This window comes from Danio rerio, chromosome 23 (assembly GCF_049306965.1).
Source record: "Danio rerio strain Tuebingen ecotype United States chromosome 23, GRCz12tu, whole genome shotgun sequence".
Classification (NCBI taxonomy): Eukaryota; Metazoa; Chordata; class Actinopteri; order Cypriniformes; family Danionidae; genus Danio; species Danio rerio.
This window is the reverse complement of record NC_133198.1, coordinates 24,196,022-24,219,248: the sequence shown is the minus strand read 5'-3', so window position 1 is coordinate 24,219,248 and position 23,227 is coordinate 24,196,022. Positions and strand designations below refer to the sequence as shown.

Sequence of the window (23,227 nt, the reverse complement as noted above, 5' to 3'; positions counted from 1 at the left end):
TTTAAGTGAAAAGTTTACAAAACCAACCTTAATCCAGTTGACATAGGTACTGACTCGTAACCTTGATGACCACCTAAGGGTGTGTAAAATGTCACTCTCACTGGGGTCGCTGTTCCCACTCTTAAGCTGCTCAATATAGGCCTTTGAAGGTGGCAGGACTCCTAAGATCTTCCAAAGCACCAGGAAGTAGTACTGCAAGGAACAGGCTTCCTGTAACAGAGATTGACAGTGATGTTGAGTGCAAAGTCAGCCAGTGTAAACAAAAGATTGCAGAATATTGAAAGAGTTAACGCACTACTGGGGTGATGGGCTTGTTCTCCTGTCGTCTTGCTGTGTCAAAGCGGGAGCCTGCCGCCAGGAGGGAGATCAGAGACGAGTACATGTCATCATACTTCACTGCACCATTGAACAGCACTTGAAAGACCTGTAAGAGTTGACAAATAACACGCATATTAACTTACTATTTCATGAGGACTTCAGGTGGAACATTTGAGTATTTAAAGCAGGTCTTAAAACTTATATGATCAAAAAGCTGGTTATAAATGAGGATTCCTGATACATATTTAAAACTGTACATGAAACTGAATTAAAAAGTTTCATAATAAAATGTTTAGGCATCATGGTGGCATAGTGGGTAGCACGATCGCCTCGCAGCAAGAAGGTCGCTGGTTTGAGCCTGGTGGCCTGCGGTTTCCCCCACAAGTTCAAAGACATGTGCTACAGGTGAATTGGGTAAGCTAAATTGTCTGTAGAGTACGAGTGTGAAAGAGTGTGTATGGATGCTTCCCAGTGATGGGTTGCAGCTGGAAGGGCATCCGCTGCGTAAAACATATGCTAAATTTAAAACCCCAGAGAACATGGATTCAGCGGCTCCCCACACTCTCTCGATTCCCCACTTGTTATGCTTAGTGGAGATGTTGTTACTTGAATGATGAAAACAAGTGATTGTTGCTAATGTCTCTTGTTGGCGTGTTGTGAGATGCCGATGTGAAGTACATTCTACCCAGAAGAAAAACATGGTTTTCTGTCTCCCTGTCTGGCTTGAAGCATGATAAGGAGGTTTGAGGCCTTTTGTTTATTATTTTCGTTTTCTCCTGTGCTGTTAGTAGGGAGGTACATTTGAAGTAAAAATTATTAGCCCCCCTAAATTATTAGCCCCCGTTTATTTATTTTTTTCCCCCAGTTTCTTTTTAACAGAGCAGATTTATTTAACACATTTCTAAACATAACATTTTAACATTTTAATAACTTATTTCTAATAATAAATTTATTTCATCTTTGTCATGATGACAGTAAATAATATTTTATTATATATTTTTCCAGACACTTCTATACAGCTTAAAGGGACATTTAAAGGCTTAACTAGGTTAATTAGGTTAACTAGGCAGGTTAGGGTTATTAGGCATGTTATTGTATATCGATGGTTTGTTCTGTAGATATTGAAAAAATATATAGCTTAAAGGGGCTAATAATTTTGACCTTAAATTGGCTTTTAAAAAATTAAAAACTGCTTTTATTCTAGCCGAAATAAAACAAATAAGACTTTCTCCAGAAGAAAAAATATTATCAGATATACTGTGAAAATCTCCTTGCTCTGTTAAACATCATTTGGGAAATATTTATAAAAAAAAATAAAATAAATCAACGGGGGGCACCAGGGATCGTTTATAATCGCTGTAATCATGTAACATTTTAGTTGAACTTCTTTTTGATTAAGGATTTTTTATTTAATTTGTAACATTATTTACAATCAACTGATAAAGGAAAAGTGCATATTTCAGTACTATAACCTTTCACCATAAAAAAGAAGAAATAAATAAAACACATTTACTTGCTTTTGTACAAATATTCAAAGTTGTCAAAAGAAAGATTTATAGAAAAAGCATATTTTATAATAATTATTATTTCTATTATATAATAATACTTTATAATGTCAAAATATATTAGGGCACTCCAAGCAAATATACTAGAAATTTCATGCCAACTTTCCGACAAACAGTTTTGTAAAGATCAAAGCAATTTTCTTTAATTAAGTGTCAGACACTCCCATGACTGTAACGCTTGTGTAGACTTGATGTCTGGCCTCACCTTGCCATCAAGTCGACTCCTGTCATCCTCTGAGGCTTCAGGCGACAGAACGCAGTAAAATTTCGGCTGCACTGTGGAATCTAAATGAGAGCAATAACAATCAAAACTGTTTTTGCACTAGGTTAGCACCTATGTAGTAGAAGTACAAATCGACAGTTTTCCCAAAAATGTTTCCCATCATTTTCCCACCCTTCCCTTGTTCAAAGTTTATTTGAGTTTCTTTCTTCAGTTCTCATTTTCTTTCTTCGGCTTCTTTCTTCTCATTTTTCAAAAGACATTTTGAAAAATGATTATCACTAGCACCCATTGACTTCCACATCATCATTTTTTTCATACTATATAAGTCAATGGGTGCCAGCAACCAGAACACTTTGTCTGCTTTTGTAAAGAAACAAACTTTAAAGGTAGGAGGTAATATTTATTCTTAATTTTAGGGTAAAATATAGACAAAATAGAAAAGGTCTGACTTACTCCTACCTGCCGAGCAGTGCTTGGCCCAGTTCTCCTCCACCTCTTTAAAACCATAATAAAGAGGAACGGCACCTCTCTTTCCCCCATCCTGTCCGGCACTAGCGCTGGATGCCAGGGGTGTCAGAAGATTGTATTGGACCTGAGTGTGTGAACAAAATCATTACAAACAGCATGTCACAATACAGTGGCTTGATTTCAGTTAACATACAGCCACATTAGCATTCGTACCTGCTCAAACAAGTAGACGGGAGCTTTTGAGTACTGGTGCAGCAGGTAGTCAAACACAAGTAAGATGCGGGCTAGGTTGAGGGGCACCGCCTGAAGTTGGGAGTCGGCATTGGATGCGATTTCAGCTATTGCCTGCATGCAGAGGGTCAGAACTGTGCGGCGGCCCTTTTCTGAGAAGTTGTGGAAGATGAGCAGAAGCAGCTGGAGGTGCTCAACATTGAGATCCTCATCCGCAGGCACGGCTCCCTGTAGGGTATGCTGTTTCAGAGTGCCCACAAACCTATGGAAAGCAGATTTAGGTTGTGAATTTGACTTGCAATTAAAGACATCTCAGGGTAGGGTTGGGGTTACTCGTTTCAAACATGTTTGAGTTTCAGTCTTTTAGGTTAGGTTAACCCTAACATTCTTTCTTCTATTGAATACAGAGGAAGATATACTGGGAAATCCTAGCGGCTGACTTCCAGACATTTATTATTCGCAAGACTGACAAAGGGTCCAGAATTTGATCTCATGAGCTCATCTGTCTTATTTTGACTCTTATGCCATCATAAATTGTGAAAACAAGCCATCAAAGAAACCTTCCAATGAATGCAAACAATTCCTTTTCATGAGTCCAATATCCAGCTGTGCAAGAAAACAAACAATATGACCAAAGTGAAGTCATCCTTCAATACAAGTAGCCAAACTTTTATTCTGAATCTTAGACCTTATTCTTGAAGGTAAAAAATACAAATAAACAGGTTTGAAGCACCAAAAGCAGCTCATAATAGAGTTCATTTTAATAGTAAGTAGGCTATTTTTGTTATCCATAAACTTTCAAAATGTACTTTTTTAGCAAAAGAGACTAGAAAAATTGTCAAGCTCTACATTACTAATATTATTGTTTTAATGCTTTATTATTCAAATTGCCAAATTCTGACTGAGGACAGTTGAATATGCTGGTCAGTTTTTTATTTGCCCAATAAATGGCAATATGCTACAGTTTTTACATTTAAAACTTTACTTTAACTCCTTTTTTTCTAATGGTGTAATAAATTTGTTTTTAAAAATAGCAAATTTTTTCATATTTCTTTATTCTAAATATTTAATATATGTTTTTGGTACCTCAAAAAGTGTGTTATGACGACCAACAGACAAGCTAATACAGTTACAAAAATAGTGCTTAAAACACCACTAAAATTCAGTATTTAAACCTCATAATTCAATTTTAAAAATGAGGCGAATAACTACTATTCGTGTCAATTGCTGCTTTTTCTAATATTCTTCAGAAGATCTTCTATGCGTTTAATAGAAGAAAAAAATTCTTAAAGATTAGAACTACTTGAGTGCGTAAATAAGGAAATTCATATTTCAAGTAATTTTGGGGTGAACTATCTAGCTCTTTAACTTGACACTGTCATGTACCTCTACTTCAAGTAGTAGCAGAAGTAGTATTTGTTTATTGGCATACCATCTCCATTGACTATAACAGTACATGGAAGATGTTTCATAAAGATGCATTTTATAAAACTCAACTTCAACAAATATCAAATCCTTAAGAAGATTATGAATATGACCTTGTAACCTACAGTATGCTACTAAAATGTAGTTTAGAACAGAAACAGGACAAAATTAAGTTAAAGGGAAAGTCTACCAAAAATGAAAACTAACAGCCAGATTGAGGTCCGTGTCCAGACTCAGAAGCCAAACGGTTTCTCTTTGCTTAAGTTTCATTCACTACCACGGTGCTGATAAGCGAAACGTAGCAGTCTGGAATCATAATTAAGTCATATAGAAATCATAAATAAAAATGCGTTGTTGCAGCATAATGTAAACAGAAGAAATCAATACTTTAAAAATTATTAAGATGTGTGGACAAAATTATTATCTGCATAATTGGTTGAGACTGTTGAATCAAGATGTAAAATAGAAAAAGGGGAAATTTAAGCTTTTTCACTTTATTTCTTAAGCAATTTATTTGAACATACAATTTTCAAAATGCCCTACTTTATTGTGAAAACACACAAATCTAGTCATATATGTGAAGCTCCGGCATTGTCAGGTGTTTGTTAATCAATAAATATGTTTATTGTTCTTTAAATGTTCTGTAGGCATTTTTTTTCCAAAGCATATCACAAACTGTACAGTATCGAAACCGTGACCCTAAAACAGTGTTGCATACCGAACCGTGAGTATATTGAACCATTGCACCCCTAATGTCAACTTTTTTCCCCGTCAATCTTCAGAATAGCCTGTTTTTGTTTTGATCAACAGAAGAAGAAAATTCATGAACAACTTGAGTGTGAATAAATAAGGATTTTTTTGGTGAACGAACTCTTTAATGAACTTTGATCATAAAAATTTTGCTCTGGCTGGTTAACACATTTCAAATACAACTCAAACTAGTAAACAAAGCAGCATTTTAGCAAAAAGAAGTCACTCTTTAAGGTTGAGTAATGTCTCACCTCTCCCAGACCTTCATGCACTCGGGTACATCAGGCTCCCCCTGCTGACTGGCTTTATGTTGCCAAATCAGCAGCAACCTGGAGAGCACTGAGAGAGACTGAGGGTGGATGTACATGGGCCAAGGACCCTCTGAGAACGGGGCAACACCTAACTGCTGCAGAAGAGTGTTCTAAAGAAACGTTGGAGAAAACAAGTCATCAGACACAATATGTCTGTCACAAATTTTGAATACGTTTTAAAGAATATCTCAACTTTACCTGCAGGGATGGAGAGGGCAGGTCTGATGTAACCAGAGAGTGATTAAAGTGATAGAGGGCTGAGGCAAATTCGTCATCAGAGGAACCTGGGGGTGGGGGGAGGGGTAAAGAAACGTTGGTAAAAGCCTAAATGTAAGCCTAAGTTTAAGATTTAGATCAAAATGACGGAAAACCTTTGACATCCTTGTCGACATCTTTGATGATACTGGCGAGGGTTGCCATGTGCTGCTCTGTGAGTGACACGCTCAGGTAGTTGCGAATGAAGTTATTTCTGGACTTTAGCATGGAAGTGGTAATGAAGTTCAATATGCTTGAGGCCAAACTCAAAAACTGAAACAAGAAACATGCATTCGAGTCATCAATGTAAATACCATTTAATTATTAATAAATTAATCGTAAAGAAATCGAAATCGACATTCTGAAAATATAATCCATTGATTTTTTTTCAATTACCTTCCCTAACATCTGTGGAGTCATGTGACCCCGCTCTTTTACATCTGATTTATACTTCTGTGTCACACACACGGGTAAGGTCTGACGAAGCCTTCACGTGTTGCACATTTGCACTACATTGATAATGATTGGAAGCTGCACCAGAGATGCCTTGAAACGTCATATTTTTATAAATAAAATGAATAAATAAATAATCGTTTATTAATCTTAATCAAGTTAAAATGTTAAATTAATCGAAATTTTGATTTTAGGCCAAATCACCCAGCCCTAATAAATGCTATTATACAAAGTAAACAAAGTAATGCTAAATATTCTTTACAATGACAACAGTAAAAATAAAGTTTATTAGAATCATTATTGTTATTTTATTATTAATTTATTTTACTGACATTTGGGATCTGCAACATTTTTCTAATGTTTTTGATCACCAAGGCTGCATTTATTTGATCATAAATCTAATAAAAACAGCAATTTTCTCAAATAAAAAAATCTAGAAAATCTTTAGAAATCATGAAAATTCAGCATTAAACCACAGGAATACATTTTCAAAATTTGAGTTGATCATATAACCAAACGCATGGCTGAAACATTTAACTAAAGACTTTTGTTTTTTAAACAATTATCTGGGAAAATTACTTACATTTAAGGGGGAAAAGAAAGTAAGATAATAAAACAGCATTACAAGGTTCTGCAGGATTCACAAAGTCAAATGTAAGACTTGTAAAGAAATTAAGACCATTATGAAATGTCATGTCTGACTTATAATAGCTAAACGCTAAGTTTGGGCCAGTGGAAAAGATTTTTTATTTGCCTCATCCTAAAAATTAACGAGTTATTTCTCAGCCGCATATTTTAAATGTAAAAACAAGCAATCCCTGGCTGTATACAAAATTTTTTTCAACATAACTGACAAGTTTTAAAACTATAATGAACTAAATGTATCCACAACAGTCTGTTCCTTTCAGTGTCCTGACCATATCCCAAGGAGAACATTTAAACAAATGTTATTGTAAGGAAGATAATTAAACCACGCAGGTAAATGGAATCATAAACAGTTTTTTTAAAGACTTATTGATTTGAATTATTGTTGACCCGATTGGGTACTTTATATAGAGCATAGCGAAATTAAAACCCTTTTATAATAATTTAAGACCTACAGGAAAATATTTAATTGAATTTAAGGCTGGCGAGGCAGTGGCGCAGTAGGTAGTGCTGTCGCCTCACAGCAAGAAGGTCGCTGGTTCGAACCTTGGCTCAGTTGGTGTTTCTGTGTGCAGTTTGCATGTTCTCCCTGCCTTCGCGTGGGTTTCCTCCGGGTGCTCCGGTTTCCCCCACAGTCCAAAGACATGCGGTACAGGTGAATTGGGTAGGCTAAATTGTCCGCAGTGTATGAGTGTGTGTGTGAGTGTCTGTGTGAATGTGTGTGTGGATGTTTCCCAGAGATGGGTTGCGGCTGGAAGGGCATTCGCTGCGTAAAAACCTGCTGGATAAGTTGCCCGTTTATTCCGCTGTGGCGACCCCGGATTAATAAAGGGACTAAGCCGACAAGAAAATGAATGAATGAATGAATGAATTTAAGGCTTTAAAAGACCTAAAATTTTGTTTTTGAAATGGATACATTTTAAGAGTATCATTATATCATTCATTCAAGATGTAATGAATCATCATATCATTCATTTATTCAGTCATTTTTTTTTGTCTTAGTCACTTTATTAATCTGGGGTCGCCACAGCGGAATGAACCGCCAATTTATCCAGCACATGTCCCTTCCAGCTGCAACCCATCTCTGGGAAACATCCACACACATTCATTCAGACGCATACACTACAGTAAATTTAGCCTACTTAATTAACTTGTACCACATATCTTTGGACTGTGGGGGAAACCCACGTGAATGCGGGGAGAACATGCAAACTCCACAAAGAAACGCCAACTGACCCAGCCGAGGCTTGAACCAGCGACCTTGCTGTGAGGCTACAGCACTACCTACTGTGCCACCGTGTGACCTTATCATATCAAAACAGCCATTAGAATGAGAACTTCCCTGGACTGGGTTTGATTACCTAAATTGTTTATCAGCTTGCCATTTAAAAAAATGCATTTTAGGCACTACATAAAACAACATTTCACTTCCATCAAACCACATGCACTTACCAACTCCGGGTCCTTGCGACTTGCCAATATGTTTCCATTCTCCACCGTGTTCAGCTTACTTGGGCTCTTGAGTCTGGGTGAGGTTTCAAGAGGTGGTGGAGGCGGCGGCGGTGGAGGTGCCACCTTCTCTTTACTGGGAGAAATAGTCTCTTCAAACCACAGCCCCAGAATGGGCTCACTATCATCGTCTGTAAACACGCCAACAGCCACGTTCAGCACCACAATCAATGACATCTTTGTACTCTAAGCAAACACAAATGCTGCTTCCATTTAGCCAGGTAAATAACTCTACTTAAGATGTTTATGGCACAATAAACAGAAGACACTACGAGTAAGTCTGACCTAAAACAGAGATCTGCTGACCTGAGAAACAAGCTGCTTTTGTCCTCTCCTGTCTTCTCTCTGCTGAAATAACGAACACTGTCACTAGCTGTGCCCACGGCCGCCAGATTGGCGCAGTAAGCAAGAGCATGCTTCTCGTGCCACAGTGTTCAGGAGCAGGAAGTAAACTGACCTGACTCTGGCCTGACCGCTGTCCTTCTACTAAAGCGTGCAGTGCTCAGGAAGCTCCTGAAAAAGTCCCTGAGACTCCTCAGCCCTGACACTAGCTCAGTAAACCACAAGCAAACCCTGTACTCAGCTGCATAAAAGATAACTCATGCTAATGACATTAAACACTGAAGACAAAAAAGGACAGGTCATATTTATCGTAGTGGCAAAAAAAAAGGTTTCTTTGAAAGTAAAAGTAAATAAATAAACATCTTAATGCAAAATCAAGCGGAATATTAAAGTTATATTTTGCCAAACAAAAAATTAATTTAAATAAAATTAAAAAAAAATGTTATGTGAAAAGGATATGGTATACTTATTCTATTAAATTTAATAACAGATTCAAAATTTTAAATACATTTATTTAGGGAGAATGATTTTACTTTGTCGAATCAAATGGAAAGTATATTTATGGCCCTTTTCCACTGAGTGGTCAGTATGGTAAGGTTTAGGATGCTTTTATTGAAATTTCCAGTCAAAAGGTACCAAAAAGCGAAACGTATCGTACTACCGGACAAGCCAAAAGAATGAAAACAAAAGAAGGGCCGAGACATTACACTGTATTAATATATACATATAATAACGAGCAATATTCGACCAGAGCATAAACAAACCTTGTTGACGTCTTGATGAACAGTCACAAAGCCAAAAAAAACAGAATCTACCCTGTGCCCTGTAGTTGTTTACAAGGCAATCTAAAATCGAAAATAATGAATTTCTTGAGCTGATAATAATAATGTGCACATGATTATTGAAGTGCTTCTGATATCCGATCCTTTCAGAAACGGACAAATGCGAAAAAACAAAGGAGAAGCGCAAAAAAAACAAGAGGAGAGATTCTTTCAGCGACCTAAAGATGAACAAACTGCCATGATTAACTATTACCATCCCCCTTTGGACCATTATGAACTCATAATAATGAAATTACTTTCTAACAGAGGTTACATGTGCTGGTGAAGAATAAAGATACAGATTAGAGGTTTTCTCTGACTGTGGGCTATATGTTGCGTGTTGTTTTTGAACCTAAATAAAGATTAAATGTATGCTGTGTGTAGTTTTTCTGTAATTGGTAACATATCAGAGACTGTAAGGGTCTGTAAGTGTTCATACATGTTGCATTTATTTACTTATTTTATATAATCGCAAATGTTACAGTAGGCTATTTCGCACTTCGTCGATCTGCAGTAATAATCAAATTTTATTCACAGAAAGGGTGGTAATGAACATTTATACACAAGTATTTATGTGTATGAAGCATCTGTTTTGTGAGAAGTGCTTCTCATGTGATATGTGAGCGACCAGTACAGCTTTACTTTGACATTTTCTTGAGCGAGAATGACGTTGACTGAAACTTTGTTGTACACCACGCCATTGCTAACCTTTTGGCAGTGGAAACACAAGCCTGATAAAGGTGACCGGTATCAACCCGTACCGTACCACTCAGTGGAAACTGGCCAAGATAAAGGTGTTTCAGGAGTAAAAATAATCAATCAATTTCAAAAAGATTTTATATTTCTTTCAAAGATTTCAGAAGATGAAAAAAAAGTTTTGCAAACTATTTTTTTATTCTGACTTATCATTTTGACAGCTTTTGTGAAAGTCACCTAGCTAGACATATCCCTCAAGATGAAATTAGCAAAAGCAACTACTCTGCAAATGAACCGAATGTCAGGTTCTTTCTTAATTTAAAAAAAAAGTCTAACTTCAATGTCTGACCTCACTGTGGCCTTTATTTACAAGATTTAACAACATGCAATGTGCAGCGTCCTCTACCTTGACTGCTGTCCTCTTCTGTGCTGCTGAAGTCGTCTTCATAGTAAGTGTTGGAGTCAGTGGAGGCACTTGCGTCACTGCTGACTGACCCTTTCCTCTGCCGCTGCAGCACACAGGCCTAAATCAAGCACAACCAGATTCCACAATCGTCAAACAAAACACACTACTTCCTCATAGCAGCCATCACCGAGGCCCTGTTCACACCTGCTATTGAGATATACTTTTCGTCTTTCCAGTCTATAATAATTTAGTTTGGTTTGAAGGCAAACAAATGTAAAATGCTCGCTAATAAGTCCTGATTCTATTGTGAAATGAAAGATTCCCGTATTATTTAATCTATTCACTGGCTTTATGAAATCTGTCAATTTCATGTAAATGTGGGGAGAATTCCCAGCAGTTATTATTACAAAAACATATGGAACTACAAATTAGATGATTAAAATAGTGTTCTTGAGCATTCTCTTCAGGGAGCTGCTCTCATCAAAGTCCATGAATTGATGAATTTCTTTGTTGAAATGAATGAATTGGAATGCTTATACAATGAATATATACAACCATTAAAATGCTTTTAATCAAGCAAGTTTGGTCTTTTCACATGATGAAAACTAATAATTAATAATAAAATTAATGATTTTCTATCAATTAAAATTACTTTTGATGTTCTGAAATGCTTGGTAGACAAGTTAAAATATAGACAACTTTGTATATAAGTGTTCAAAGTGTATAAATGCTTTATTAAGAACTCTTAGGGCAGGCGTGCTCAATACGTCAATCGCAATCTATCAATCAATCCCATATATCAATCGATCGAAAAAGAAAGCATGGGTAGATCACATGGCGTTAAAAAAATAGACATCAGCCTATCATCCATCCTCTCTGAAATGTGTTGCTTGATTGACATAAAGGGCAGCCAGTCTGACATCTGACAGAAGGGGTAACCACGAATGCGCGTAAAACCGTTCCAACTTTGCTAAATGCTGCAAAACTTTAGTGGCTATAGTTTTGCAGCACTTAGTGAAGTGTCGCGATTAAGTATAAATATCGTTCCACCATAGTGGATTTAGTACTCTTCCCTGGCTGATTCCATTCAGTGCATCAGAGTAAGGTAATGACAAAAATATGTACAGAGTTGTAAACTATTGCACAATATGGGTTCATACAGTTATTCAAGGTACATTAATATATATATATATATATATATATATATTAATATATATTAATATATATATATATATATATATATATATATATATATATATATATATATTAAAAATATATATATATATATATATTAATATATATATATTAATATATATATATATATATTAAAAATATATATTAAAAAAAAAAAAAATATATATATATATATATATATATAACAAATGCAGAATTCTTAATGTGTTTATAAATGAATATATGTTTTGTATTTTTATATCAGGTCAATAATTTTGATAAGGTCATTTTATAAGTGGCTTGCAGAAAAAGTGTGGGCACCCGTTTTAGGGAATATTGAGAAGGAAATAAAACAATTTAAACAAATGTAATAACATTACTTGATAAAGTAAAATTTATGCTAAAACCTCTAAGTGCCATTTGAAGTTTTGGTCTTTTTGGTCTAAAATGATCTGTGTTTGTTCAGTTATTTCACTTCATAGATATATACACTAGATATCGCATAGGGACTCTAAGCATGCGTCAATAGCACCGCCACATTGGTACAGGGCTCCCAGGACAAATGTCATTCAACCGCACAAGTCAAGACAGTGTTATTACGTGAAGATGCGGGACTTTAGCGCTGTCTACGGGTGTAGAAATGAGCAAACAAAGAAATCAAAGCACAAAGGCAGAACATTTCATGGGTAATATTAAGTTTTTTTCTGTTTTTGTATGTTCTGAACTTTTGTGCTAATCAGGTAACGTTATTGATGATAACAGTCACTTACTGCATTCACCATAAGACAAAGAAGCTCCAACTCGCACTAAACACTCGGCTTATGCTAGTTTTGTTGAATAAAATCAGCAAACAATGCAAAAGAAATATGACAACGAGATGCTGCGCTGCCAGAAACTTGTATTATTGTCGGCTAACGTTAGTGAAAGAGTCGTTCGGGAGATTCATTCACAAACGAATCACTCCCTCCGTCAGTATGAGAAGTGAAAGCAGGAGAGGAGCTGTGTTTCAGGACATGATTAGATCAAATTTAACAGGGAGGGTGAATAGTAAATTTCTGTACACACAAACACAAGCTTTTTGTCAGGAATGCCCGTGCGGTCACTGATCCATCAATGTAGAAAAGTGATGTAAAATTATAATTTTCGTAATTAGAAAAAAATAATTACATACTAACATCCAGGAAAACTCCCAATCATAGATATATATGTATATCTCTGACTTTGGATGGCCACAGTCCTCCACTGTACATTGGTCCCACATTCATTTCAAAGGAGCGCTACCCTGTAGCAAGATGTCGGCGCTATTGATGCATTCTGTCCAATAGACAACAATAGGCCAGGCGACATCTAGTGTATATATATCTATGATTTCACTTTAAAAGCAAAAAAAATAAATAAATCATATTCTTTGCAAAAGAAAATAAATTACTGAACCCACACACTTGCCTGAGGGAAAAAAATAACATTTTTATTATTGCATGAAGAGTTCAATTGCAAAAACGTTCTAAACTTGTCGACCAAAAATACATTGGGGCATTTATAAGACTTTTTTGACTCTAAAGAGTGTAAATTGCAAGAGCTTACTTCACAATATTAGATAAAAAACATCATAAAAGCAGCTGAAACTGCCCAAAAGTGGACAGAAGAGATGCCTCAATTTCAGATGCGAATGGAAATGTGTCTGCCTTGTCTACTTGTGATCCGACAGCTTAAAACACATCTTAATGGGAGGTGTGAACAGGGCCTGAGTGTGGCGGTCATGTACCTTTTTGTAGGAGGTGGAGAGCAGTGTGAAGAGCAGGTTGGTAAGAGGAACTGAGTCGATGAGTCTTTGCACTCTTTGGATGGAGGTGCTCTGGGCCATGATGTTAAGTTCTGCTGGAGGTCCGTCACTGGCCCAGCCCTGAATAACACAACACAGCTTTACTCATATATAATATACTGTATAAACTTTATGTGGTATTTTAAAAAGGCAGCTGTGCTGTCTTACTCTGTGAAGAGCCTCCACTTGTAAGTCCTGGAACAGTGACGTGAGCAGCTTGATTGAGTGATTAGCCAAAATGACTGACAGAACCCCAAAACCTTGGTGCCTGATAGTGGAAAAAACCTGTCACATACTGGCATGTATTGTTTGTAACAAACACACATATACATACAGTGCTTAGCATATACAAGTACACCCCTCACCTATCTATTTTTTAAATTCATATTTTTAATAGGAAGCTGTACAATATTATATTTGTGCATATACATTAGATTAGTCAGTACTGGAGCCAAATCTGGAGCTTATCTAACAAAATAACTTGCAATAATGGTCCAAAAACTAGCACACCCAAATTTACGTGTTATAGACGAATATTAAATACAAATAAAAAACAAAATAATAAAATTTAGTAGAAATTTTGTAGGTTTTAATTTGCAACATTTTGCATGAATTGAATTGTATTATTTTTTAATTTCTAAATATGTTTGGTGACTAAAATATTTTTTAATGAATATATGTTTAATAAATCTGTTTAGTTTAAATAAATCAAAATACACCTATATTCACTGAGAAATTTATAAAAATATTCATTTTTAAAATGGGAGGTACTCAATTATACTGAGCACTGTACATGAACGTGTTATTTTTTATTATATTAAAATTATTTGAATATAAACTTTTGAATTTTTTTTATTATTACTAGTGTATTCCATTATTACTTCATGTATTACTAGTTTAATTTTATTTTAATGTTTGCATCCAAAGTCAAACCTGTTATGGGCCTAAATGTTAAATTTGTCTGAATAAAATTATCCTAATTTTTTTATACTATCATAATCAGTCAAAGCCTAACAACAAAAAACAACAAACATTTGTTTGCAAAATCATGTGGTGAGACCAAAATACAGGCGACACCATAAGGTCAATAATCTTTTAAAACATTTAGAGAAATAAAACAAATGTTTACTTATTAGTTGTCAAAGGCAGGTATATTAAAATAAATAAATAAAAAGAATATTTGAATGTACTATTATAGGTAGGACTACAGTGCAGATCCAAAATATTACTTGTTATATTAAGATTTTTAAAACCTTACTTCCATATCCAGTTGTCACCAAAATTTTAATTATTTTAAAATTATACATTTAATATAAATTTATACTGAATGATGATAATAGATCATTGCAATAGATGTTAATTTAATCATTAAAAAAAGAAACTTTACTTGCATTTAATATGCTTTCACTGTATATGACTAATTTGATACCAAAATGACCCAGGAGTTTCAGAACATATTTATATTTCACCCAAAAAATATATTTTAAAAGACAAATCGCTATACTCGCAGAACAGAAAAAGGCACTTACCCTTTCCCTGGGCCAAGTTTAGGAGATCCTGCTCCGTCCTTGGTTCGGGTGGCAATGTCTCGGACCCGCAGAGCTGCCAAGGGATCTTTCTCCTTTCCTTTATCAGCCAGGGCTGTGGGGCTCAGGTTTAGTATCAAATACAGGCTGTTCAACAGGCACCAGGCGCCCAAGAGCTGAAAGTTCTGATAATGCTGTCGAAACACAAACCAGGATCTTAGATGTGGGCCACTTTCCTTTCATGTTATATGTATATACTCTGTAAAATAATATTTCTACCTCTCCTCCAGCTCTGCGAGAGTTACTGATGGCCTGTCCAATCATCTCATAGATTTCCAGCTGTTGAAAAAGTCAAAAAACAGAGATCAGCTCTGTATCATAGACAATAACACATAATATAGGGCTGGGCAATTTGTGTCTGATTTCACCGATTAATTCACATGCAATGTTTTGCCACATTTGAAGGAAATTTTAGCAAATGTTACAATGATGATGGTCATTTGTGCTTTTGACAATATTTCCTCCCACCATATCTGTAATAATAATTGATAAGAAAATTTGTTTATATCTACGCCAGTGGATTTACAGGTCCCGTGAAATTAGTTTTTTGGAAGTTAGAATCAGTATGTTAGTTTTAAGGATGTCTATAAGCTATTGTGCTCCAAAATATATAAAACCATATAAACTTTCAAAGCTTGTAGTTTGCCACTTCCTCCTAAATGGATCAACGTTTTCTTCATGTAACCTTATTCTTATGTTTTTCATCAAATCTTGACCAATCAAATGCTCTCTAGTATCAGACATGCCCCGCCCCCTTCAAGACACATCTTATTTGCTTTTCATTTGATGAACTTGAGCTCAACCACTCTCACTGACAGAGCTGTGATTAAACAAAATACTATTGGCTGTTTTTCTATAAGGGGAAGAGCTACACCATGCTCCGACCTTTCTTCATGAGTCAGTTAAGATTACGTTTAAAAAAAAAAAAAAAAAAAAAAAAAAATTTACATTACAAATCAATTCAAGAGACCTTTAAAGAGGTGGTTTAGAAATATGCAATGGGCACTTTTTGGTCAGCTGGGTCATCAGCTGCTCGTACATTCTTTTTTAAACTGGAACATAAAGTCCCCATCGGGGGCTTAGTAACTACTAACTAGTTTGTAACTAAATTTGTTCTACCTAAATTTGGCAAAACGTAGTTAGTAAAGTCGTAAGCTCTCCGTAAAGTCTTGCGTAGTCACATTGAATGACGTAATATCCAATAAAAAGCATTTAAATCATTAAACGGCTTTAAAATTTTGCAACTAATGTATCTATATATAAAACTCTCCTATGAAAATGAAAAGACAAATTCAGTTTTAATAGTTCATTACATAAAGTTAGTCACTATAACAGACAATACATATCCCTGCATTGCGAGCTGTGAATGCACACAAAATACACGAAGATATCAAAACATTAAACTTCAATTTTTTTTATATCCTACACATAAAAGAGAAAAGAGCAGGGAGAAAAACGCAGTCATGAAGAAATTCTAGTTTTAATTCGTTAACACAAAACACTGTTGAAAAAGTTTAAAATCTTCTTTAAAAAAAAAAAAAAAAAAAAGAGAGATTTGGGAGGAAAATATCGCTATGAGTAGAGGGAGATCATTCTTCATTATGACCGCAAGCTTCTCAATGTAAACTAATCTCGCCGTCATCTCTTTTTTCTATTGTTATATATGGGGTATGCAGCTACAGTAAATATTTTGTTGGAATGTAGCCTTGCGTTTAAACTAAGTTCAGTGGTGCAACACAAAAATATTTAGTAGTGTAACTACGAAACGCAAATTGTAACTTCAGTGTCCTTTTAAGTCGTTTAAGTGTCACTGGTGCAACCTGCCCCTGGCCCAGAGTATTCTGATTTGCTAACTGCCTACACTGCATGTTGAAGGAAACATCACATGTGGGGGTGGGGCTTATGTAAATTGTGTATGTGATGTCTCAAACCAGGAAAAACTTTGTTGTAGTTCCTACCAGCCATTTGTTGTATGCCATAAAAAGCTAATAATATAAAAGAAAACATTTCTCTTTCCATTGAACTTTAAGCGCAGATGTTTATGCTCAAACAGCAACATTTAAGCGCAGATGTTTATGCTCAAACAGCAACATCACACTCTAGCTAAAGTTTAAAAAGTTTGAAATCCATATCATATTTATAACAGAATGTTACTCACGGCACATGTTGTAACATTATAAAATAAGTGCTTGAATCTGACACCTACACATTTCTGCACAATGGTAGCAGCGTCATTTTCATAGTCTTCCTCCTTGGAGCCGGTGGAGGCTGACCGAAGCTGTAATCCGCTCCCCACCTGCAATATAGCCATGCAAGTTGCCACACTCACACCTGAGGAAAAGAAAACACACGCGTAAATCAAGTTCTCTGTTTTCCTCTGAAGTCAACAAGAACAGATTTTTTTCCCAAATGAACCCACCTGCATAGAGGCAGCTTAGTGCTAACACAGTCACATCAAGTAGTCTCCCAGGGGTCAAAGGCTCCAGTACAGGCAAGGAAAGAGTGTCCAAGGCCATGGTCACATCAATCACCAGGGAGTGAAAACTGAAACCGGAGGGCAGAGTCATCACACTCATCTCACATTCACTAGATTCAATAAACAGAAGTGAGCCGAGGGTCTTTGTGGTTTACCCATTTCGGACTGCGGTGGCGTCTGCCACAGTGGCCGGCATGATGAAGAAAGAGTTGGCGGATACCGCGTCCTGGAAGCGGTTGATATACCGTAAGAAGTAGGGGAGGTTGAGGCACACACGCAGCAACTTTTCAGAGCCCCCTGGAATGAGTGGAATAACAAAAAAATGTTTCAATAACAGGATCGATATAAGGACTTAATAACAGAAAATTTTGAAATGCTCTACATTTCCTATTGTAAATATACAAAATTGTAAATTTTTAAACCAATATACATATTGTACTTATGCCTAACTACACATGATGAAAGATGAAAGGAATACTGAAAAAATCTAAATTGCACAGAATTTATATTATTTTGCTAAAATTGATTGTGTTTTTTGCTTTAAAACAGTGGTTTCCAAAGTGGGGGTCACAAAATTATGGGGTGGAGGATGGGTAGGGATGGCTTGGTGATTTCCAAAAATCAAATACATTTTATTAAACTATTAGAATTCCCATATTTTATTCATACCAAGCGTTTAGGACCCGCACCCCCAACTTTGACCAATTACACTCGCCCAATCCTCCCTCACTCATATTATTCCCTCTAGTGATAAAAACCGTCATCATAATTTACTCGAGTGCATGCCTCAATGTCTCGTGCCCCCCTTAATAAGTGCTGGCGCCCCACAGTTTGAAAACCTCTGCAATAGAGAAAATAAAAATAGTATATAATAGTTACATTAGAAAAACAACATGCAAAAAAAAAAAAAAAAAAACTACCGTATGCAATTAGATTGTGACCCCTGGGGTGATTACATAAGAATTAACGACACAGCAATATTGTCAGTTGCTGCAGATTGATTTTACGGCACATGTACATGGCCACGACTAGGCATGGGCTGGTATAAAACTCTGACGGTATAAAAACCTTGGGTAAAAATATCACGGTTCCACGATATCATGATATTGTAACTACTGCTCTAAAATATGTTATTTTTAAATGTCTTGGTAAAAAACAACATTTTCCCCACTGAACATGGTATTTCTTTTTTAACATTTAAAATATTTTAAAAACAACAAATGACAGGCTTAATTTAAACAAATCATTGACGTCTGCGGTCTTAGTTTAAAAAACACAGACTTATTTTCGACTTGAAAAGTCATCTTTGAATGCACTGTTCAGCTCTACAGCGTGCTGAATGTTGGTTTTTAAGAGATTTGTTTTTCAGATGTTTCCTGAATCAATGACTGACCAGTAGCTTGTGATGTGGAGGGTCCTAAAAAAACCTCAAAATAAAATATAATAAAATAAAAAAAAAATGTACAAAGACATTAGGAACGGTATAATTATTTTTTATTTAACAGTTTAAAACCACGACTTTTCAAAACCGTGGTAAACCTTAAAATCAATTATCGTCCCATGCCTACCCAGGACTGAACATGGAAGATGATCTCCAAGTGGCGGTCCCCAAAATTCAACCAAAAATAGACTTGTGGCCACCACTGTCATTAGTTAAGGTTAATATAATTGAAACAAATAAATGAATATAAAAATAATTATATGGCTGTTAGACTGTTACACTTTTATGTGATGTCAACATGCTTATGTTTATGTAGGTCTATTGGTGTGTGTGTGTGCAATGTTTATATGTTCATAACTACCTCCGAGGATAGTAGGGGTTGAGAGTAACTGAAATTGTTATTTTGGGGTTGTGGGATGAAAAGTTTAGGAACCCCTGCTTTAAATGAACATGAGGTGTAAATAGGCAGTAGTTAAATCGTCTGATTTCAACAAGCTACATTCGTATAAAAGGCTTTGAGAGGATATCCAGCATCTTACCTAATTCTTGTAAACTGGACACATTTTGAGAGATGAAGGCATTCTTCATTTTGGCCTGTGTAGCCTGATCTGTTGTTGTCTGCTCATCGCACTCATTCTCGCTCTGTGAAATACATTGCATTGTAGATTTGCCCAAAACAAGCTCATATGATGTTTATTCATAAGAAAACAGCACAGTAATTGATTGATCTGGTTCACTGACCTGCATGTGAGCAGATGGAGAGGCCAGAACGCTGATGTCGGGGTTGAACACTGAGGTCAGCTGATTGAAAAAGTTCATCTGGACTTCTTTATGTCTGAGTTCAGGGTTAACAGGGGAGGGAAGCTCCTTTTGGTCCTCCACTGGAAAACAAGAGCACCAAAGAAGATCCCAGACTATCAAATGTTACAATCTTAACTTTGAATTAACCATCGTGGAAAAAGACAATCTCAGAACAAAGCTTTCTTTCTGCCTGTCTGCTCCTTGCATGACCAAAAAAAAGGTCAAAATGCTCTGATGAGAACTCTCTCACAACAGAGCCATGCCATCAGTCGCCTAATCTGTTCAATGAAGAATGCAGTTTTTGGACAAAATAGATATTCTGGAGTCATTTGGATGGCTGTCAAGTACAAAAGCTTTTAAATCCAGTGGGCATGACTAAACCAATTCATTTCTTTTAAATATGCTCCATTTTTACTGGCATGCTAAAAGAATCTGTAATATTATTAAAAAACCAAACAACTATTAAACAGAGCAGCTCCCTTTAGACTTGAACTAAATTGACAAAAACCACAAGAGAGCCCATAATTAGTAACAATAATTAAATAATCAGCCAAATAACAAAATGATGCAACATTAGTCATCAGAAGATGACAGAATTTAATGGGGGCAAATATAGTTACAACACCGACACCGAGTTTTTAACCTTAGGAATTTATTCACATGGCATCAAAATAGGGGATATGCAGAGCTAGTGTTTCTTCCCATACTGATAAACTTCCGGTGAACGGTTAATGTGACTTTTCCATTTTACAAGATTCCTCTTACAGCATCAATGTTGTAATGTAATTAAAATATAATCAGTTAAATAGATTTTGGCCTTCATTTAGTTTGTCAAGTGTAAAACAAGGTAAAAAGTTGTTTACATGTTATGATTTCATAGCGCTAACATAAATTGGCAAAACATTATATTACTCTATGTTACAGAGTAATATAAAAATAAAAAGCTGCACGCCTCATTGTCATTAACATCTGCCTCATATGATTGTGGTATATGCGAAGCAAACTTATGTTCATCCTGTAATACTTTAAGTTATTAAAGTAACTTTATTATTCTTCAGCTGTAATAAGAACTAAGTGAAACGTAATTGTTAAACCAGTTCAGAAAGATAAAAATAGTTCTAGTCAAAAATACAGCTGACCCGCAAAAAAAAAGCCTAAATTAATAAATAATGCATAAATAAAAAGTTGAAATTGAAAATACTTAAATTAAATATTTATAATACAAACAAAAAAAAAAGAAAAAAGCTAGGCTAATTATTGCATTTTAATTATACATTTAATGTAGGCTATAGAAAGTAAAAGTAGCCACACCCGAAACCTAAAATGCGTCCCGAAAACTCACTCATAACACAGTATTCATAAAACTAATTAAAAGATTAATAAAATTATTCTGAGCTAGGCTAAATATCATTCAATAATTTAATTTCTGCTACGTTTCAACAGTTACTAAAATAACAAAATAAACGAATATATATAATTCAACCGGCATGAAGATTATGCAAACAATCAGGTGCATGCAAGTAATAGTCTGTTATACAACAAGTAGTCTGATTTAAAAAAGTTTCCAGCAGTGATAACAAGAATGAAAATTATTTTGTTTCAGAAAATAAATAGTTCAACAAGCGACAATAGTCTATACAGCCAAACAGAATATAAATATTTATTTATATAATATTTATGAATAAACGATTTAAATAAAATATATAAATATATATATATATATATATATATATATATATATATATATATATATATATATATATATATATATATATATATATATATGATAAAATAATAAATAAAATATGCGCAGACACATTAAAATAACAAATGACTGCATGCTATTTTAACATGCGTACATACTGTATAAGAAAATGTAGTTCATATTTAAAAGTAGAAAAAAACAGCAACGCAACTATGAATGAAAAGCCTGTCTCACAATTTAATCATTTTATATTTACCCTGTTTTCGACAGAAATAAGGGATAGAATCTTACTTCATCCGACTTTATACAGAACACAAGTCATCCCCGCTCAGTCTTTTGTCAAGCTCATGGACCGCTGGTTTAAATTTAGAAATACAAGCGCATCCACGTGAGGGGGATGCAGGTTGCTCTACAGTGTTGCCGGCCAAAGAAAATTTATTTCACTTCGTGTGCTGGTTTTAACAAACTGTTGAATAACACGACAGCAGGGATAGCAAGAAATGATTTTTTCTAGCTTGGACCGTAGAGAAAACTGATGTTTATTACATTACTCTGTGTTTCCTATAATATTTTTTCCAGCTGTGGCGGCAGGCTTTTTTTTTTATACAGATCTACCAAACACCTATGGCGTTATTTCAATCTATTTGCTTGCGCGCAAAATTATTAAGATAAAATCATAATATGCAGAGCAATAGATACTATAAAGTATACTTATGGAAACTGTTACTCTAACTGATAGCTGTCGTGTTTGCTGGCCTCACGCATCACGCACCTGTCAGTCAGTCAGCACGTAAGCTTTAAGGGTTAAACAAATGACACACACACAGTAAAGTTTGCGCTGTTATAATTCACCTACCTTTTACTACGTTTTGGTGCGATTATAACCAGCTATTACAAAACACGACTGAATGTTCTGAATGGGAAGCTGTAATGCTTTTTGGTGTGGCGCCTGCCACTGAAGAATTAATGTTGCAGAGACCATGTAACTACCATTCGAGAGGATTCCCTGTGGTGTTAATGTTGATAATGTTAATAATCTGGAATTTAATCCTCAGTGGTAGTGGGAAGCTTTAACCTTGGATCGTGATGTTTGTTGGATACGTTTGTCGTTTTGATGTCATTTATGGTAAATGCATGCTCAAGTAGTCGATTGCTTCTGAGAGCGTCGACTAATGGTTGAAATAGTCGGTCGCTCGACTAGTCGACTAGTCTATGCAAGCGCTACTAGCATGCATTGATTTTGTGCATTTAATATAAAATAATATAGTTTCTGAATGAACTTCTGACATGATAGCATTGTTGATTGTACTTTTGATAAAACTAATGCAACCTTGGTCGGTATAACAGACCTATAAGGGCAACCACATATAAAATATACAAACCTGAAATAGGAGTGTATGGCCTAAAATTGTAGGCTAATTGAAAAATTAAATAAACTAAATAGACCACAAAAAACCTGAATACATTTTTTACACCAATCTATGCTTGACACTCCATCAGCTTAAGGCCCAATCGCAATTCTATCCCTTAGCCCTTCCACTAACCCTTACCCCTTGTTTTGCACATTCCCGTGAAGGAGTAGGGGTGTCCCAATTCTTTTTAACTTGAAAGCGCAGGGCTCAGAGGAAGGGCTAGATACCCCTTGATTTTTTTAGGACCACACTCGAAACAAAGGAGTAGGAAAATTTCCTTGAATACACGATTTACAATGATAGCATGGCTGCACACGAAAGTCAGGAGACTCACAAATTAGTATTGTTTGTCATTCTTATGAATTTTTACAACAAAGAAGAATATGTTTTAAT

The 23,227-nt window shown here is 35.4% G+C and overlaps 1 protein-coding gene across 50 annotated transcripts in view; it reads right to left on the bottom strand.

Moving 5' to 3' along the window:
• ubr4 (ubiquitin protein ligase E3 component n-recognin 4) overlaps nt 1-23,227 on the bottom strand; it is a 99,381-nt gene that overhangs the window by 69,341 nt on the left and 6,813 nt on the right. For 11 of the 50 annotated variants that reach the window (XM_073938867.1, XM_073938875.1, XM_073938883.1 and 8 more), the window contains exons 5-23: nt 19,658-19,797; nt 19,456-19,558; nt 17,631-17,772; nt 17,419-17,543; nt 17,206-17,330; nt 15,219-15,278; nt 14,943-15,133; nt 13,582-13,681; nt 13,357-13,494; nt 10,419-10,536; nt 8,097-8,284; nt 5,663-5,819; nt 5,490-5,575; nt 5,232-5,401; nt 2,788-3,067; nt 2,566-2,698; nt 2,089-2,168; nt 296-424; nt 28-210 (exon numbers count right to left, since the gene is read on the bottom strand). In XM_073938867.1, coding sequence (XP_073794968.1) covers nt 28-210; nt 296-424; nt 2,089-2,168; nt 2,566-2,698; nt 2,788-3,067; nt 5,232-5,401; nt 5,490-5,575; nt 5,663-5,819; nt 8,097-8,284; nt 10,419-10,536; nt 13,357-13,494; nt 13,582-13,681; nt 14,943-15,133; nt 15,219-15,278; nt 17,206-17,330; nt 17,419-17,543; nt 17,631-17,772; nt 19,456-19,558; nt 19,658-19,797 — 2,648 coding nt within the window. Of the gene's footprint in view, nt 1-27; nt 211-295; nt 425-2,088; nt 2,169-2,559; nt 2,699-2,787; nt 3,068-5,231; nt 5,402-5,489; nt 5,576-5,662; nt 5,820-8,096; nt 8,285-8,459; nt 8,502-8,610; nt 8,737-10,418; nt 10,537-13,356; nt 13,513-13,581; nt 13,682-14,942; nt 15,134-15,218; nt 15,279-17,205; nt 17,331-17,418; nt 17,544-17,630; nt 17,773-19,455; nt 19,559-19,657; nt 19,798-23,227 lie in introns of all 50 variants that reach the window. The other 39 variants (XM_068216895.1, XM_073938873.1, XM_073938877.1 and 36 more) reach the window with 9 other exon arrangements.